The sequence below is a fragment of the Chanodichthys erythropterus genome, chromosome 18, assembly GCF_024489055.1.
Source record: "Chanodichthys erythropterus isolate Z2021 chromosome 18, ASM2448905v1, whole genome shotgun sequence".
NCBI classification, from domain to species: Eukaryota; Metazoa; Chordata; class Actinopteri; order Cypriniformes; family Xenocyprididae; genus Chanodichthys; species Chanodichthys erythropterus.
This window is the reverse complement of record NC_090238.1, coordinates 20,885,903-20,901,702: the sequence shown is the minus strand read 5'-3', so window position 1 is coordinate 20,901,702 and position 15,800 is coordinate 20,885,903. Positions and strand designations below refer to the sequence as shown.

The 15,800-nt window shown below is 42.2% G+C and overlaps 1 protein-coding gene across 1 annotated transcript in view; it reads left to right on the top strand.

Moving 5' to 3' along the window:
* The first annotated feature begins 7,994 nt into the window (after positions 1-7,994).
* The window catches only part of pdzd8 (PDZ domain containing 8), a 48,124-nt gene continuing 40,318 nt past the window's right edge, over positions 7,995-15,800 (top strand). The window contains exon 1 of the mRNA XM_067367576.1: positions 7,995-9,449. Within this exon, the coding sequence (XP_067223677.1) occupies positions 8,563-9,449 (887 nt within the window). The 5' untranslated portion in view covers positions 7,995-8,562. The remainder of the gene's footprint in view (positions 9,450-15,800) is intronic.

Here is a 15,800-nt window from a genome sequence, read left to right as displayed (position 1 = left end):
TAGGTAGTAAGCACACTATGTAGTAAGCAAACCAGGTAGTAAGCACACTAAGTAGTAAGCACACTATGTAGTAAGCACACTTGGTAGTAAGCAAACCAGGTAGTAAGCACACTAAGTAGTAAATACACTAGTTAGTAAGCACAGTAGTAGTAAGCAAACCAGGTAGGTAGTAAGCACACTATGTCGTAAGCAAAACAGGTAGTAAGCACACTATGTAGTAAGCACATTTGGTAGTAAGCAAACCAGGTAGTAAGCACACTAAGTAGTAAACACACTAGTTAGTAAGCACACTAGGTAGTAAGCATACTATGTAGTAAGCAAAACAGGTAGTGAGCACACTAAGTAAGCACACTTGGTAGTAAGCAAACCAGGTAGGTAGTAAGAACACTATGTAGTAAGCACACTTGCACACTAATTAGTACGCACACTAGTAGTAAGCAAACCAGGTAGGTAGTAGGCACACTAGGTAGTAAGCACACTATGTAGTAAGAACACTAGGTAGTGAGCACACTAAGTAAGTGCTTGTTCACTTTTTCATTTTTAGCAATGTGAACATGCATTCCTTCTGAAGATACCCAAATGCTTTGTACAAATGCTTTGTAAGCACTATGTAGTAAGCACACCAAATAGTAAGCACACTATGTAGTAAGCACACTAAGTAGTAGGCACAAATAGTAAGCACACTATGTAGTAAGCAAACCAGGTAGTAAGCACACTAAATAGTAAGCACACTAGTTAGTAAGCATACTATGTAGTAAGAACACTTGCACACTAGGTAGTAAGCATACTATGTAGTAAGCACACTATGTAGTGAGCACACTTGCACACTAAGTAGTAAGCACACTAGGTAGTAAGCAAACCAGGTAGTAAGCACACTAAGTAGTAAACACACTAGTTAGTAAGCACACTAGGTAGTAAGCACACTATGTAATAAGCAAAACAGGTAGTAAGCACACTAAGTAAGCACACTATGTAGTAAACAAACCAGGTAGTAAGCACACTAGGTAGTAAGCACACTATGTAGTAAGCACACTTGCACACTAGGTAGTAAGGAAACCAGGTAGTAAGCACACTATGTAGTAAGCAAACCAGGTAGTAAGCACACTAGGTAGTAAGCACACTGTGTAGTAAGCACACTTGCACACTAGGTAGTAAGCAAACCAGGTAGTAAGCACACTATGTAGTAAGCACACTTGCACACAAGTTAGTAAGCACACTTGCACACTAGTGCAAGCATTTGTAATTTGTAATGGTTTACCCACTAGGTGCCTGTATGGCTATACATTAGGGGTGTTCATCACGATACAATATGATATCGATTCTGTCAGCCAGTGATACGATATTTGCCGATACCTCAAAAAATTCCATGATACGATTCCGATTTGATTCGATTCAGGGCTATATCGATCGATTAATCCATATTGAGATATTATGTGCCAGATTTATACAATGAGTTATATTTTTATTAACTCACAACCACAACCAAAATTGATAACATGAACTTTTTTATTAATCTCTGTTTTTTTTTATTATTACACACCCTCTATCCCAATTTGGACATTTACAACAACAACAACAAAAATTACAGTTTTTTTTAAATAAATAAAAATTGTATTTATAGTAAAAATAGTTTGTAGTATTTCCCAAGTATTTCAACTGGAACTGGCAAAGTTTACAAATAACGTGGGATTTCTTTGCCTGCCCATCTGCTTTTAGAAATACAAAATGTTTCCAAACCCATGATTTGCGTCCTACAGCAGGCACAAACTTTTCTGCATCTGTCTTTTTGCTGCTACAAAAACGAAAATGCGGACGTTACGTGAGGTTGTGGAGGGTGTCAAAATAAAGACATGATCAATCACTTGATTTTTATAAATGTTAAATTGTGAAGTTTTACTGACTTAAGCACACTAAGTAGTAAGCAGACTTGCACACTAGGTAGTAAGCACACTAAGTAGTAAGCACACTAGATAGTAAGCACACTTGCACACTAGGTAGTAAGCACAATAAGTAGTAAGCACACTAGGTAGTAAGCACACTTGCACACTAAGTAGTAAGTACACTAAGTTGTAAGCACATACCAGGAGTCTATGAAACCTTATTTTGTGGCATCAAAACAATATTAAACATAAGCCATAAGTTAATGGATTATGTAAAAATTAATGGATGTACAAAATCCCATATGAAATACTATCGTACTATCGACTGACACATGCCACTATCCACTGACACTATCCACTGACACATGCCGCTATCCACTGACACTATCCACTGACACATGCCACTATCGACTGACACATGCCACTATCCACTGACACATGCCACTATCCACAGACACATGCCGCTGTCCACTGACACATGACACTATCCACTGACACATGCCGCTATCCACTGACACATGACACTATCCACTGACACATGACACTATCCCCTGACACATGCCGCTATCCACTGACACTATCGACTGACACATGACACTATCCACTGACACATGACACTATCCACTGACACTATCGACTGACACATGACACTATCCACTGACACATGACACTATCCACTGACACATGACACTATCCACTGACACATGACACTATCCCCTGACACATGCCGCTATCCACTGACACTATCCACTGACACATGACACTATCCACTGACACTATCGACTGACACATGACACTATCCACTGACACATGACACTATCCACTGACACATGCCGCTATCCACTGACACTATCGACTGACACATGACACTATCCACTGACACATGACACTATCCACTGACACATGCCGCTATCCACTGACACATGACACTATCCACTGACACTATCCACTGACATATGCCACTATCCACTGACACTATCGACTGACACATGACACTATCCACTGACACATGCCACTATCCACTGACACTATCGACTGACACATGACACTATCCACTGACACATGACACTATCCACTGACACATGACACTATCCACTGACACATGACACTATCCACTGACATATGCCACTATCCACTGACACTATCGACTGACACATGACACTATCCACTGACACATGCCACTATCCACTGACACTATCGACTGACACATGCCACTATCGACTGACACTATCGACTGACACATGCCGCTATCCACTGACACATGACACTATCCACTGACAAATGCCACTATCCACTGACACTATCGACTGACACATGACACTATCCACTGACACATGACGCTATCGACTGACATATGCCACTATCCACTGACACTATCGACTGACACATGACACTATCCACTGACACATGCCGCTATCCACTGACACTATCCACTGAAACTATCGACTGACACTATCCACTGACACATGCCACTATCCACTGACACTATCCACTGAAACTATCGACTGACACATGCCACTATCCACTGACACATGACACTATCCACTGACATATGCCACTATCCACTGACACATGCCGCTATCCACTGACACTATCCACTGACATATGCCACTATCCACTGACATATGCCACTATCCACTGACATATGCCACTATCCACTGACACATGACACTATCCACTGACATATGCCACTATCGACCGACACATGACACTATCCACTGACACATGACACTATCCACTGACACATGACACTATCCACTGACACATGACACTATCCACTGACACATGACACTATCCACTGACATATGCCACTATCGACCGACACATGACACTATCCACTGACACTATCCACTGACACATGACACTATCCACTGACACATGACACTATCCACTGACATATGCCACTATCCACTGACACATGCCGCTATCCACTGACACTATCGACTGACACTATCCACTGACATATGCCACTATCCACTGACACATGACACTATCCACTGACATATGCCACTATCGACTGACACATGACACTATCCACTGACACTATCCACTGACACTATCCACTGACACATGACACTATCCACTGACACATGACATTATCCACTGACATATGCCACTATCGACTGACACATGACACTATCCACTGACACTATCCACTGACACTATCCACTGACACATGACACTATCCACTGACACATGACACTATCCACTGACACATGCCGCTATCCACTGACACACGCCGCTATCCACTGACACATGCCGCTAACACTATCCACTGACACTATCCACTGACACATGCCACTATCCACTGACACTATCGACTGACACATGCCACTATCGACTGACACATGCTGCTATCCACTGACACATGCCGCTATCCACTGACACTATCGACTGACACTATCCACTGACATATGCCACTATCCACTGACATATGCCACTATCCACTGACACATGACACTATCCACTGACATATGCCACTATCGACTGACACATGACACTATCCACTGACACTATCCACTGACACTATCCACTGACACATGACACTATCCACTGACACATGACACTATCCACTGACATATGCCACTATCGACTGACACATGACACTATCCACTGACACTATCCACTGACACTATCCACTGACACATGACACTATCCACTGACATATGCCACTATCCACTGACACATGCCGCTATCCACTGACACACGCCGCTATCCACTGACACATGCCGCTAACACTATCGACTGACACTATCCACTGACACATGCCACTATCCACTGACACTATCGACTGACACATGCCACTATCGACTGACACATGCTGCTATCCACTGACACATGCCGCTATCCACTGACACTATCGACTGACACATGCTGCTATCCACTGACACTATCGACTGACACATGCTGCTATCCACTGACACATGACACTATCCACTGACACATGCCACTATCCACTGACACTATCCACTGACACATGCCGCTATCCACTGACACATGCCACTATCCACTGACACTATCGACTGACACATGCCACTATCGACTGACACATGCTGCTATCCACTGACACATGCCGCTATCCACTGACACTATCGACTGACACATGCTGTTATCCACTGACACTATCGACTGACACATGCTGCTATCCACTGACACATGACACTATCCACTGACACATGCCACTATCCACTGACACTATCCACTGACACATGCCGCTATCCACTGACACATGCCACTATCCACTGACACTATCGACTGACACATGCCACTATCGACTGACACTATCGACTGACACATGCCACTATCGACTGACACTATCGACTGACACATGCTGCTATCCACTGACACTATCGACTGACACATGCTGCTATCCACTGACACTATCGACTGACACATGCTGCTATCCACTGACACTATCGACTGACACATGCTGCTATCCACTGACACATGCCACTATCGACTGACACTATCGACTGACACTATCGACTGACACATGCCACTATCGACTGACACTATCGACTGACACATGCCACTATCCACTGACACTATCGACTGACACATGCTGCTATCCACTGACACTATCGACTGACACATGCTGCTATTCACTGACACATGCCACTATCCACTGACACTATCGACTGACACATGCTGCTATCCACTGACACTATCGACTGACACATGCCACTATCGACTGACACTATCGACTGACACATGCCGCTATCCACTGACACATGCCACTATCCACTGACACATGCCACTATCCACTGACACTATCGACTGACACATGCCACTATCCACTGACACATGCCGCTATCGACTGACACATGCCGCTATCCACTGACACATGCCGCTATCCACTGACACTATCCACTGACACATGCCACTATCCACTGACACATGCCGCTATCCACTGACACATGCCACTATCCACTGACACTATCCACTGACACATGCCACTATCCACTGACACATGCCGCTATCCACTGACACATGCCGCTATCCACTGACACTATCCACTGACACATGCCACTATCCACTGACACTATCCACTGACACTATCCACTGACACATGCCGCTATCCACTGACACTATCCACTGACACTATCCACTGACACATGCCACTATCCACTGACACATGCCGCTATCCACTGACACATGCCACTATCCACTGACACTATCCACTGACACATGCCACTATCCACTGACACATGCCGCTATCCACTGACACATGCCACTATCCACTGACACTATCCACTGACACATGCCACTATCCACTGACACATGCCGCTATCCACTGACACATGCCGCTATCCACTGACACTATCCACTGACACATGCCACTATCCACTGACACATGCCGCTATCCACTGACACATGCCACTATCCACTGACACTATCCACTGACACATGCCACTATCCACTGACACATGCCGCTATCCACTGACACTATCCACTGACACATGCCACTATCCACTGACACATGCCACTATCCACTGACACATGCCACTATCCACTGACACATGCCACTATCCACTGACACATGCCACTATCCACTGACACATGCCACTATCCACTGACACATGCCGCTATCCACTGACACTATCCACTGACACATGCCACTATCCACTGACACATGCCGCTATCCACTGACACATGCCGCTATCCACTGACACTATCCACTGACACTATCCACTGACACTATCCACTGACACATGCCACTATCCACTGACACATGCCGCTATCCACTGACACTATCCACTGACACATGCCACTATCCACTGACACATGCCGCTATCCACTGACACATGCCGCTATCCACTGACACTATCCACTGACACATGCCACTATCCACTGACACATGCCGCTATCCACTGACACATGCCACTATCCACTGACACTATCCACTGACACATGCCACTATCCACTGACACATGCCGCTATCCACTGACACATGCCGCTATCCACTGACACTATCCACTGACACATGCCACTATCCACTGACACATGCCGCTATCCACTGACACATGCCACTATCCACTGACACTATCCACTGACACATGCCACTATCCACTGACACATGCCACTATCCACTGACACTATCCACTGACACATGCCACTATCCACTGACACATGCCACTATCCACTGACACATGCCACTATCCACTGACACATGCCACTATCCACTGACACATGCCACTATCCACTGACACATGCCACTATCCACTGACACATGCCGCTATCCACTGACACTATCCACTGACACATGCCACTATCCACTGACACATGCCGCTATCCACTGACACATGCCGCTATCCACTGACACTATCCACTGACACTATCCACTGACACTATCCACTGACACATGCCACTATCCACTGACACATGCCGCTATCCACTGACACTATCCACTGACACATGCCACTATCCACTGACACATGCCGCTATCCACTGACACATGCCGCTATCCACTGACACTATCCACTGACACATGCCACTATCCACTGACACATGCCACTATCCACTGACACATGCCGCTATCCACTGACACATGCCACTATCCACTGACACATGCCAATGAAGACCGGAAGAGCCACTGGATGTGTCATTGTGTCAGATGCCATGTCACTTGATGTTAATACCCCCTCTCAACTAAACACGATCCTCAGTATGAGAAATGTCTTTTTAAAAGATAAGGTACTGGAAAGTTTGGAAAAATCCACTGTTTAAAAAAAATATTTATCAAAAAATATTTGTCAAATTAATTTTAAAAGCGTTATGCAGTGATAATAAACCACTAAGAAAATTTCACAGTGCAAGTCCCATGTATTAAGACTCTTGCAGCCCATTTATTTAAAAGGAGTGGCCTTATTACAATAATTAGTTATATAATAGTTATTTTTATTAATATATCCCATTAACATAAGCAATACAATGTTAATTGTTCAATAATAATAAGTAATGTTCTAACTAGTTATGTAAACAGTAATAAATGTAAAAATAAAAAAGGTTCCAGAGCTCAAAGGAAATAATAAACGCTAACAAACATTAACTATATTAGAAAATGATGCAATTTCACGGATTTTCACAATTAATAGCAGCCTATTAATGACATTGCTTTTGCACAAAGCATTACAGAAGATTTACATGCATTTATTAAAATGGTTTGGAGCCAGGTCATTTGAATTAATGTACATGGAACTTCCTCAGTAATATTAATAATTATGTATTTTTTTCCCTTTTCATATCTCATGGCCATATCATCACTTCCATCCAGCTGTAAACCTACTTTTAGTTCCCTCTTTATGATATTCGTCAGTCCAAAACATCAATAGTCTATATAATGTAAAAATGAATGAACATTTGTTTAATTGTCTAGATAAGAAAAACACACGACTATTTAATATTTAGCTTAAAACGTTAAGAGTACATGCTTCTGGTGTCGATTTTTATGCATTATTTTTGTCGTGATCACAGCCCGGCAGATGTCGTCATGACGCAGTACTTCCAACGCGTTGACGCGATGATACGTTCCGCCAATCAGCGGCAGTTTCCGAAGCCCAGGAAAGGAGCAGATGATATGGCAGCTTTGTGAGCGGCCAGGTGGAACTCGCTTTTGTTTAATCAGGCTGACAGCGGAACATGAGTACAGTTTAACCCGCACGCCGCAGCGGGGGATCCGAAAATGATATACCTGATATTAATTTCTGCCTTCTCCGGGGCCATCGTCACGCTCCTTCTGCAGCTCTTACTGTTGTACCGGAGGAGCCCTGAGCCTGTCGCTAGGACAGTTCAATATGTCAAAGCAGTTCCTGATCCCGCACTGAAGGATTACTTTAGCAACCAACAATGCGAGTCAACGCAGCAGCAACCAGATATCACATCGTCTGCCTCCAAACAACCGGAGGCCGCTTCTCCCAAGCAACAAGAGACCACCGTCCCCGGCAGCAGCCCCAAACAGCAGCCGTCTTCGCCAGCGCCTTCCCTGAGCGACTCTCAGCACACCTCCAAAGCAGAGACATGCGATTTCCTCAATGCCATATTTCTGTTCTTATTCCGCGAGCTCCGAGACACCCCGGTCGTCAGGCACTGGATCACAAAAAAGATCAAGGTTGAGTTTGAGGAGCTCCTCCAGACCAAGACCGCCGGGCGTCTGCTGGAGGGGCTCAGTCTGCGGGATTTCTCCCTGGGAAACTCGGTGCCCGTTTTCAAAACAGCCAGACTCATGAAACCCGTGGTTCTCAATGAAGACAACATGCCAGAGGAGCTCAATTTCGAGGTTGACCTAGAATATAACGGCGGCTTTCATCTGGCCATTGATGTCGATTTGGTATTCGGGAAATCGGCTTATCTGTTTGTGAAGATGACCCGGGTGGCAGGCCGCCTGAAGCTGCAGTTCACCCGCACGCCTTTCACGCACTGGTCCTTCTCGTTCCTGGAGGACCCGCTCATAGACTTCGAGGTGAAGTCTCAGTTTGAGGGCCGTCCTCTGCCCCAGCTCACCTCCATCATAGTCAACCAGCTCAAGAGAGTTATCAAGAAGAAGCACACTTTACCAAACTACAAAATAAGGTAATGTCTAGTGTTATACTGCTGTCTGTCCCTTGCTTTTTTTCAGAGATGCTCAGATGGTCTTGGGTCCATCAGCTATGGCTGAATAATCACGGTTAGTTGTCTTGAAGATGAATGAGTGTAGCTTTTGGACAGTGTTTAGTCAGATATTGCTTTATATATATATATATATATATATATATTATTATGCGTGTGTATATAGATACATGAAATAATCTGTGGATTTAGCGTTTCTTTGACTCTACACAAAGAGGTTGTGAAACTGGTAGTGTTTGTTCATGGGTTGTGAAAAGTGAACAGACATACTGTGGCATTGCAATAATAGAGTTCTGAGGTCATTGTTAAGGTCATGTGATGAGAACAGCAAGTGTGTTTAGGGTGTGTATGTTCATTTTCCCCGGGTGAAACTGGAAATTGAGGCTGCCTTCCTCCTTTGGTCACAATTCCCTTTACTGTGGTCATATTCCTGACTGTTAAAAAGTGAAACAACTTACAGATTGAGTTACTTCCTGTGTTTAACTGCGAAAAATACAAGGTCTGTGACTAAAGCCTTCAACCAAGCTGTGGATTGATTGCTTGCTGAATTCATCCACCTACACCTCACTGCTATCTATTACTCAGCATTACTTGGCACACCTAAAACGTTTGGTTGCCAATAAACATTAAGACATCTTCAGCAAGTATGTGTGGCTTGACTTTTTCTTAGCTGTTGTAGGTTCTTTAGGTTTAAGATTGTCTTTGTAAGTCATCAGGTGCACAAAATGGTCTGACGATTTTTTTTTTTGGCTCATCAGTCAAACTGCTCGTCTTTATGTTGACACACTGTGTCTGTGTACAGTCAATATGAGCATAATGTGCAAATCACAAAGTCAAACATAACACTGAGAGCCACGCTGCGATTTTATCCATTAAATTAATTGTGGTGTCCGTGAGAGGCAAAAACAGCTAGATGAATTTACTCCGTAATCTTCATCAGTTCGGATGGTGCATTTGAACTTTGACCTCACACAGCTGGGTTGTGTGAGTAGTGAATTAAATCACTGTGCTCTCTGTTAAACATCATACTTAACTATTGATTAGAGTGTCAGAGAACAGAGAACAGTCTCAGGACTTTAGCTAATGCTCTGTCAAGGTTCTCAAAGTTATGAACAAACATGTTAATAGAATGTTAATTTAGAGCTATCTGGTCTTTTAATAATGTTCCCAAAATGTTAGCACAAAAATGTTATTCATACATCATTTGTGTAAAGTTTTTTTTTTTTTGTTTTCTGAAACATTTTAGTTGAATGTTCCCTTAATGTTAGTATAACCAAAAATAAGTTTTTAAAATGTTAAAAAAATTGACATTTTGAACGTTTTCAGGGAATGTTCATAAATCACTTAATGGGAAGTTGGGAACGTTAGCAAAACTTTCTCCGAACATATTTTTGTTACCTGGGTTAGTCTTCATCAGAGACAAAACATTTCTCTTTCTTTCCTTTGGATTCAGCGTTAATGCTATGCCCTCTGCCATTCACCATAAGGACACGTCCTGCAGAATGAAAGAGTTTTAGTCATCACAACCGGCAGAAAACTTACTGAAGCTTAACGCTTTACATTACCCAAAGGGAAAGAGCTTCTCAGTGCTGTGAGACATTAAATGACACACTGATTTTCTCAGTATTGGCGTCTTCCCAAAATTTGGAATCGCTTCTTTTGGTGGTTGAGATGGCAGACATTTTTCCTCTTTGTGTGATATACAGCACAAAAGTCATGCACTAGTCATGTTTTACTGCCTCAGAGTGGAATGGTTTTTGCTTTAGGGCTCAGATGAAAAGTTCTTACTGTTTAATTTGTCACATGGGAGGTGACGTTGAGAATCTGACAATATTCTCTTTGAACAAGTGTGTGAGTGGGACAAAACAAAACAAGCAGGCAGCCCACAATCCGTTTCAGTCATCTCTGTGTGGGATGGAAGTGTCACAGATGGAGGAGGTGTTCAGAACAGGACGTGTGTGTGTGTGTGTGTGTGGACCAAACTGCTGCAGACTTTGATTTACGTATGCATGGTTAAAATGCTTTTAATATACTATGGCAATAAATATGGGATGAAGAATCAATAGATTTGCTGTTTGATGCATCACCAGGAGGTGTTCGATGTATTGATTAGGGGGATTCTTTTGGTGAAAAGTGTAATGATAAATAGTTAGGATGTAGGGGTGTAACGGTACATGTAGGCGTCATTTGTCATGCATACAGTCAGATGACGAATATAGTCAGTCACGGGCAATCCATACTAGGGCTGGGCGATATATCGCATGTGATTGTCACGCGCATTTCGTCATTAAAGCCGGTTCCCTGATTACCGCTAAATCGCCATCACCTGCTTTCAAATGGAGCGGCATTTAATAGACAGAGCCGTAGTTCACTGACAAGCTACGCAATATCGCGTTCATATCGCAGATGAATCGCCTTCGATAATGAACGTGATATTGCGTGGCTTGTCAGTGAACTACGGTTCTGTCTATTAAATGCCGCTCCATTTGAAAGCAGGTGATGGCGATTTAGCGGTAATCAGGGAACTGGCTTTACTGACGAAATGCGCGTGAGAAGGAGAAAAAAGTGAGTGATAAGTGAGTATGGAGTATGGATGCACGATATATCGCATGTGACAATCGCATGCGATATATTGATCCATACTCCAATCCAGAAGGGGGCACATGGTAATGCAATGCTATTTGTTAACGGCCAGGAAAAAGAGCAGAAGAAGAAGAGACGATCTATGCACCATCGCATAGACCACAAGTGTTTTGATACGATGAGTATCGATTCATTTTTGTGACGTGCTCCACTAACTTCACGGAAAGGAAACAAGGACGGCAGAAATCGGCATCCTGTTTTGTTTTTATTGTGAGTCTAGAGTGTACACAAATTAAAACATCCCCTTTACAGAGTGATTAAATATGCGTGTTCTGGAAATGGGAAACCTCAGGTGCTGTTTCTTTTTTCTCCTTCTCACTTATCTTTCCGTGATTTCTTGAAAAAGCGTAATATTGAACTTTGTGCATTCGCCATTGTCACCGCATGTTAATGAACTCTCACGCACAAAGACAATGACCGCATGGACTATGCATAACACACTAATCAAGTCAACAAGTTTAAAAACAGCTGTTGCATTTTACCATGCAGCATCGGTCAATCTATTAATTAGAGTTGAGGCTGGACAGACCGGACATGTAAACGTACCGAACTCGTATTAGACTGTGAACCCAAAACTGAGGTACGTACCGAACCGTGACTTCTGTGTAATGTTACACCCATATTGGGATGAGATAACATTTATAAATTTTATTTTTTTTTTTTAGGGTTTTGTTTTTTGTGGAATACAGCACCTATGCCTCTTCTTAATGTTTTTTTCTTGAAAAGTCTATTATGCTCACCAAGGTTGCATTTATTATTTAACTATTATTGTGAAATATTATAGGTAAAAATAACTGTTTTCTATATTAATATATATCTTCAGCAGCCATTACTCCAGTCTTTAGTATCACATGATCCTTCATAAATTATTATAATATGCTGGTTTGGTGCTCAAGAAACGGTTCTTGTTCAACATTATTATCAATGTTGAAAACAGCTGTGCTGATTTATAGTGTTTTATTCAGGATTTCTTGATGAATCAAAAGTAATCTTAGTGATCACTAGTGATCTCAGTCTTTTGGACCTCATTATACATTTTTCAAAAATAAAAATTTTTGCACTGATTCAGTGATGTAAATGTAAAGGGCATTTTCATGCAGGGAAATGCTCTAATTTCCTCAGTTATTGTGTAGAGGATGGCCTGATTATGCTGATCCAGCTCCTTTGTCTGAATGTAGATCTTAACTGTTCTCAAAGGCAGGGCGACAGGAGGTCTAAACTCTGTTTAAAGTGAAATTGCCAATCTTTATCTGTAGCAGTGCCATGAAAGGTCTGTATAGTGAGAGATGTGTCAGATGCAATGTGTGTAAAGAATTGAATTGGCTTTCTGTTAAAAGCTGAATAATACTTGAAGTAATATAGTGTATAATAAAGTAACAAACTACCTATTGTATAGAAAGGATTATAATTAGCTATTTAGTGCACAGGAGTCTTATACTCTGTACCTGTGGGGGTATTTATAAAACCCAAAACAGTATGACGTCATCTCTGGTGCATCCTGGATGGGCTCCATGTCACAGATGGCCAAAACTTGAGGGTCAGAAATATGCGTTTGTTGTTTGTGCATTTACTTGTTCTTCGAGTGTGTGTGTGTGAAGGAATTACTGTTTCTTAGAATGTTGTAATTGTTAAGGTTTCTCCCTCCCCATCATCACAAATTTCATTTTTACAAATTAATTATGAACGATGTTCTCAGATGTTTGATTAATGGTGCACATTGTGTGTGTCCATAAGAATGTGTTAATCTCTAAGGATTGACGCGGACTGGTCTCCGGTTACCTCAGTTGATGTCATGTCTGGTATGTTTGCGTGTGCAGCTGTTATTGATAGGTGTTTAATGACACCTTTTCTTCTCAAAGATGGAGTGACTGACTCTATCTTGGTATGTTTGGGCCAATTGGGGGTAATCTGTACCAAAGAGTTACTGATAGACCCCTATCAGCTGCGTGCCCTTGAGCGAGGCTCTGGACAAATTTTCCTGACTATGCTGATTTAATGGTTCGGTTCCTCTGAGGCACTAGAGAAACACATTCTCATTAAAAAAAGACATGCCGTTTAATCCATGCATCCATCCGTGTGACACTGATATAGTTTTGCTTTTTGAATGCCCTTTCCCAGAGAAACTGTCAGCTGCACTCATTTGAAACTGTCAACTTGCAGCTTTTTCCTGTGGAGCACATTTAGATTAAAAAGTATTGCATTTATTTCAGCCTTAGTTATTTCCATTTCGATTGTCTTTTCCTTTCCTGATAGCTTAAATAGTTAGGGGTGCACAATATATCAGTGCAGTTTTTGCTGTTGATTTTAATTTTGCAGTCTAATTTCCCCTATTTTTACCTTTGGGTTACCTTCTAACACTCAGTTGAAGTTAATGGTCACCTATTATGCTAAATCCACTTTTACAAGGTGTTTGGATGTAAATGTGTGTTGGCAGTGTGTGAACACAACCACCCTACAATGACAAAAATCCACTCACTCCTTTTTTTTATTTTTATTTTGATTCTCTGAGTAATGTGACGTTACATTACTCATGCCCCGCCCACGGCCACTGACTGACAGTCCTGTATTACCATAGTTTCCGCCCTCAGCGAGCTGTTTCTCCGCGCTCGAACAGCTGTAATGACGACAATGTCTGGTAAGTAATTGAGATGTTTTGTTGTTGGATGTAAGAGTGAACATAACAGTCTTCATTTACTGACATCTGAGCCGCTGAACGCAGTGGATTAGTTTTATTTTTGAAGGGAATGCGCCACAGATCTAATATACACATACGAGATCTGTAACGTTGCCTGCTGTTTATGTTCACAGACATAACTGACTGTGTTTATGTGAACTGTGTGTGGTTTTGACAGAACCTTGTGTGTATTTGACAGTTTAAACAAAACAAAAAATGTGAAAGAGAAGTTACTCACGAGACTTGACGTCTGACAGCCAGCTATCTGTGTGCGTGTGCTTCAGATTTTAAAGGTGCCCTAGAATTAAAATTGAATTTATCTTGGCGTAGTTAAATAACAAGAGTTCAGTACATGGAAATGACATACAGTGAGTCTCAAACTCCATCGTTTCCTTCTTATATAAATCTCATTTGTTTAAAAGACCTCAGAAGAACAGGCGAATCTCAACATAACACCGACTGTTACGCAACAGTCGGGGTGTACACCCCCAATATTTGCATATGCCAGCCCATGTTCAAGCATTAGACAAGGGCAGGACGTCTGGATGTGCAGAGCTGAATCATCAGACTAGGTAAACAAGCAAGGACAATATCGAAAAATGGCAGATGGAGCAATAATAACTGACATGATCCATGATATCATGATATTTTTAGTGGTATTTGTAAATTGTCTTTCTAATGTTTCTTTAGCATGTTGCTAATGTACTGTTAAATGTGGTTAAAGTTACCATCATTTCTTACTGTATTCACGGAGACAAGACTGTCGTTATTTTCATTTTTTTAAACACTCGCAGTCTGTATAAACTTTATTCTTTATAAATCTCTCCAACAGTGTGTATTGTTAGCCTTAGCCACGGAGCACTATCAAACTCATTCAGAATCAAATGTAAACATCCAAATAAATACTATACTTATGCGATTAGACTTGCTGCATGACGAACACTTTGTAAAGATCCATTTGAGGGTTATATTAGCTGTGTGAACTTTGTTTATGCTGT